This window comes from Lucilia cuprina, chromosome 3, assembly GCF_022045245.1.
Source record: "Lucilia cuprina isolate Lc7/37 chromosome 3, ASM2204524v1, whole genome shotgun sequence".
NCBI classification, from domain to species: Eukaryota; Metazoa; Arthropoda; class Insecta; order Diptera; family Calliphoridae; genus Lucilia; species Lucilia cuprina.
In genome coordinates, this window is record NC_060951.1 from 7,442,058 (window position 1) to 7,447,259 (window position 5,202).

The following is a 5,202-nucleotide window of genomic DNA, read 5'->3' on the forward strand; positions in this document are numbered from 1 at the left end:
GTCATTAGGAAAACTGTTATATAAAAAATTTTATTTTGAAAAGTTGTTATACAAACAGTGTTCTCTAGGAACAACGGTTGTACTTAAAATATTCTTTAATAAAACTGTTATACGGCAAATTTTATATAGAAATAACTGTCATACATAAAACTATATAAACAGAAAATTTATACGAACAATTTTTTTTAGAAAACATCGTTAAAAACTGTTATACACAAAAATTTCTATTGAGAAAAGTGTTAGGAACAACTGTGTACAGAGTTTTAAAAAGTTTTCTGTAAAAAGGAAACTAAAAGAGTTTAATATAGAAAATTTTCTATAAATGTAACTGTTATACTAAATAATTAAAATTAGAAAAACTATTAGACACAAAACTGTAATACAAAAGATTTCTTTTGAAAGTGTTTGGAGATTTCTTTTGAAAATGTTGTTCACAACATTTTCTCTAACAAAACTGTTATACTGTAATTTTTTTATATAAATAACTATTACAAAAAATACACAAAAAATTATTCGCCAAAAACTTATAGTTTTATTAACAACATTTTCTTTAACAAAACTGTTAAATTGAACATTTTCTTATAGAAAAAACTGTTATACAAAAAACTATATTCATAGAAAACTTTTGCAGACAAGTTTCTTTAGAAAAAAGTCATTAAAAAACTTGGTTGTTAAGGCTGCAATAGATGCAATAGAGACGTGGGTCCTTTTGGTGTCCTTGTGAAAACACTTGATATACACAAAAATTCTCTAGAAAAAATTGTTATACAAAAAGTTTTTTTGTAGAAATTATAGTTATACAGAAAACTGTATTCACAGAAAACTTATGCAGACAAGTTTCTTTAGAAAAAAAATCAATTAGAAACTGTTATACGCAATATTTTCTATAAAGCAAAGTTGTTAACACAACGGAAAACAGAGAAATATTAAATTAATTTTTATACAAACAGTTTTTTTCTTGGAATAAGAACTAAGCCATGTATTTCCTCCTTTTTTTTTGATTTGGCTAGTAGAGTGGGCTTTATTTACGACCTATTGGATCTCTATTTCTTCATACAAATTATACATCCAATCTTTCTTTTAGGGTATTTAAGGTCATATCTGACAATGTATTCATATTTTTTGATATACAAGAGATAACATTACATTCCAAATGTAATTACATATCTTTAGGCAATGTTGTAACTGACAGACAAAAAAAGTATGCTTATAAAAACTTTAATAGCAACACCGAAAAGTATGCAACATATGTATGTATACTTTATTAAATTAAGCCTTACGAAATTGCTTTTAAAAGGTGAGAGAAGTATCAAGATATAAGGTCATATTAGTTTATATAACTAAAATTAGAAGACTAAACCTATTACCAAAACATAATATGTGTAGTATATGCTAAGGAAAATATTTAATTTGTAAGCTTTCTGCCTTACGCTATGCTATAGTAAGCACCTATAAAAAAGCACACAGCATGAAAAAGTTAAATATTTTTCAAATGAAAAACAAATTATGAGGATTTTTTCCTTACAATATTTACTTTTAACATGTGAATATAACACTTGCCCCTAAAAATATGTTAAAAGATTTCACTTGTGCTCAAAATTAACTGATTAATCTCAGTAATTTAACTTAGCTCATAAAAACGGTAGAATAAAATTTAAACTTTATCCATTGCCAACAGAGCAGGCCTAACCTTACATTTATGCTAGATTTGCATAAAAATATCAAATCCTAAAAGTATGCTAATTAAGTAACACATTGTTGAACACATAATAAACAGATGGAAAAACTAAAAGAATTTAGAAATTAGTTTTTCACATCATAATTTTTTTTAAATAGAATGTAATTTTTTTCTAAGTATTTAATAAAAAATAAATGTACTGCTACTGACATGTTCTCACCTACAACCTTTGTAAATGTTCAAATTGTTTTCTTGCTTATTTTTAGAAGGAAATGTAAAATTGTGGTTTGAATCAAAAGAAATGTTGTTTTTTTTCTAAACAGATTGCAACTATTTAAAAACTACAAGAAATAAAAAAGGAGAAAAACAAAGTTAATGAATCGTTGTGGCTTTTGATAAGGAAAACTTAGCATGTGAAAAAGCAGATAGTTTTTTAATGGTAATTTAAATGCAAATAGATATGATTCTTAAGAATTATTAAAAAGAAGTTTGTTTATTTTTGGTTTTGTAACAAATGTTATATGTTGTCTTAACTAAAAGTGAACTGAACTTTAACTGAACTATAACAGAACTATATCTGAATCAGAACAGAACTAGAACAGAACTAGAACAGAACTAGAACAGAACTAGAACAGAACTAGAACAGAACTAGAACATAACTAGAACAGAAGTAGAACAGACGTAGAAAGGAACTAGAACAGAACTAGAACAGAACTAGAACAGAACTAGAACAGAACTAGAACAGAACTAGAACAGAACTAGAACAGAACTAGAACAGAACTAGAACAGAACTAGAACAGAACTAGAACAGAACTAGAACAGAACTAGAACAGAACTAGAACAGAACTAGAACAGAACTAGAACAGAACTAGAACAGAACTAGAACAGAACTAGAACAGAACTAGAACAGAACTAGAACAGAACTAGAACAGTCTAGTCATAGTCTATTCATAGTCTATTCATAATCTATTGAAGTAGAAGAATTAGTTCACTTATCCTGACAGCGACCTCAAATCGCCCATATAGCGAGTACAACTTTGAAACTGTTAATTTCAAAAAATTTTCTAGCAGGAAAACATTAATTAGTTAAATTATTTACTGTGCCAGTAAAATCATGTTGGTATCCTGTGGTATAACAAACTTCGTCCTTGGCAAAAGGGTAATGTTTTCACCAGCATTATATTATATTACAAGTTTATAAAATATAAATGTACGTAGAGGTTTTTAAACACATCTCTACATTATGTTGTAAATGAGTCTATGGTCCTTCGGCACGTGTACAACCTCCAACTGTCTAGCAAAAGGGCATTTAAGTTTTTGCCAGGAAACGCTAAACAAAGCCGAATAATGTTTTTTTTTTTTTTTTTTTTTTTTTGAAAATAGAAACGTTTATTGAAAGAGAGAAAAAAAGTTTAAACAAAAAAGGCACCTTAGGGTTTAGAAATTGTTTCCATTTAATTGAAAACCCAACAATAAAAATAACTTTGTGGTTTACTTGTAAAGGAAATTGTTACAATTTTATTAAAATAGTTTTGTGAAATAAATAAATGATTTTTTCTTTTCGTTTTAGCTGACAAATCCGATGAAAAATTCCATCGACGTGCTTCTGTGAAAATGGGCGTACGTGTGATTTATCGCACAGATGTTTTTAATCATGGCATTACTGGTCCGGAAAATTTCGCCGCCTTAGTTAATAATCCAGTATCCTCACCACCACCCCAGGCTATGACCTCTACGAATACTCATTCTACTATAGCTTCCTCTTTAAGTACTCATACTACCATAAGTGAAACACAATCGGATACAGTGACTCATCATTTACATCAGCAGCAGCAACATTTGCAGCTACAAGAAACTGGGAATGCTGAAACATCTTTACATGCTACAAATGCCCATGAAACACGTTCGTTTGCTAAAGTTCGTAAATCTGATAGGGGTGACTCTTTTCCTAAGCTACGTTTGTCACCGAAAACGTTTCGTTTTAGCAATCGTTTTGGTCGCAGCAAAAGTGAGGTGGAAAAGTGTCCTAATGATCCGTTTCATAATTATAGTAAATCATTTCAAGAGGTAAGTTTAAAGAAATAAAATAAATTATGGAAATATTTCTTTACTTTAGGCCCACTGTATTTGAAAATTTCGATTTTGTACTATAAAGATTTGAAAGTTTTATTTATTTTCTATCTATAAACTAATTTTGGTAGCCTTTTAATAATTTAATAGCTAGTTTTTTATTACTCTCTATTTTTCATATTAATTGTTCCCACAGTACGTATGATTAATATTAATTCAAAGGTTTTATTCGAAAATTAACTATAACTTTTGTAATTCCTTAAGGATTTTTACATTTAATATAAAAAATTAAAGCTAAGACAATAGGCTATTAGCTTATAAAACACATTTCATAAAATATTGCTTGTTTAACGTAATATTAACTGCTTACACAGTTTTTCTTAGAAAATTATGAATAAAATAAAGTTTTCCAATAAATTTTCAAGGACTTCAACCCTAATTATATAATATTTTCTTGTACACATTATACTTTACTAACTATTACTAAAAATATTAATAATTAATTGAAATTGTTTAAAGTTTTTATTAAACCATATTCTTCAACATATTTCTAGTATGACAGTGTTTGCACCACCAACTTAAGTGGTGGCCCTCAGGGTGCTGTGGATAAACCCTTTCTGCTACAAGATGGTCGTGTGGGTTTACGTGCCAGTTTGGATAAATCCTGGTATACACATGGTGAGGATGTTTGTGTCACCATAAATATACGCAATGACAGTAGAAAGACTGTAAGAAAAATTCGTGTAAGTAGACATTTTTAAGCCTTGTAATTTATGTTTTCTATTTTTAAGATGAATTGTTAAGCTGTTGCCAAATTAATGGTAGAAACTGTTTGCTGCTTTACAGCAGGAGAGAGTTTGTAAGAAAAATTTGGAATAAAATAAAAATTTTGCTGTTCATATGCATTGAAGTGAACTAAAAATATGTTTAAACAGATGTATACATTAAACAAAAGAGGGATTAAAAGAATTATGTTAATGTTTGTTAAATACATTAAACAATAGTAACCTGGTAACGATGGCTACGATGTAGAACATTAAAAACAATAAAATTTTATTATTTTGTATAATTTTACTCTCAGACAAAAGAATAAGTATACAACAGTCACGATTTCCGCAATTTAAAGAGTATAAACTGTTAAGGATATTACAAATGTATTTAAAACAACAAAATGAGGTTTATCATAACGTTAAAGTAAAAACTGCAGTCATACTATATTTTAAAAACAATACAATACAATGAGAAATGGACAACAATTATATATTATTGCTAACATCTAGTCTAGTTCTGTTCTAGTTCTATTTTAGTTTTATTCTAGTTCTGTTCTAGTTCTGTTCTAGTTCTGTACTAGTTCTGTTCTAGTTCTGTTCTAGTTCTGTTCTAGTTCTGTTCTAGTTCTAGTTCTAGTTCTAGTTCTGTTCTAGTTCTGTTCTAGTTCTGTTCTAGTTCTGTTC

At 28.2% G+C, this 5,202-nt stretch overlaps 1 protein-coding gene across 1 annotated transcript; it reads left to right on the forward strand.

The window, feature by feature from the left end:
• Positions 1 to 3,247: 3,247 nt before the first annotated feature.
• Positions 3,248 to 4,551, forward strand: LOC124418745. Its single transcript, XM_046946014.1, has 3 exons — positions 3,248 to 3,745; positions 4,303 to 4,491; positions 4,540 to 4,551. Exons 1-3 carry the CDS (start codon positions 3,293 to 3,295, stop codon positions 4,549 to 4,551), a joined length of 654 nt encoding a protein of 217 aa, XP_046801970.1. The 5' UTR covers positions 3,248 to 3,292.
• The last annotated feature ends 651 nt before the right edge of the window (positions 4,552 to 5,202 follow it).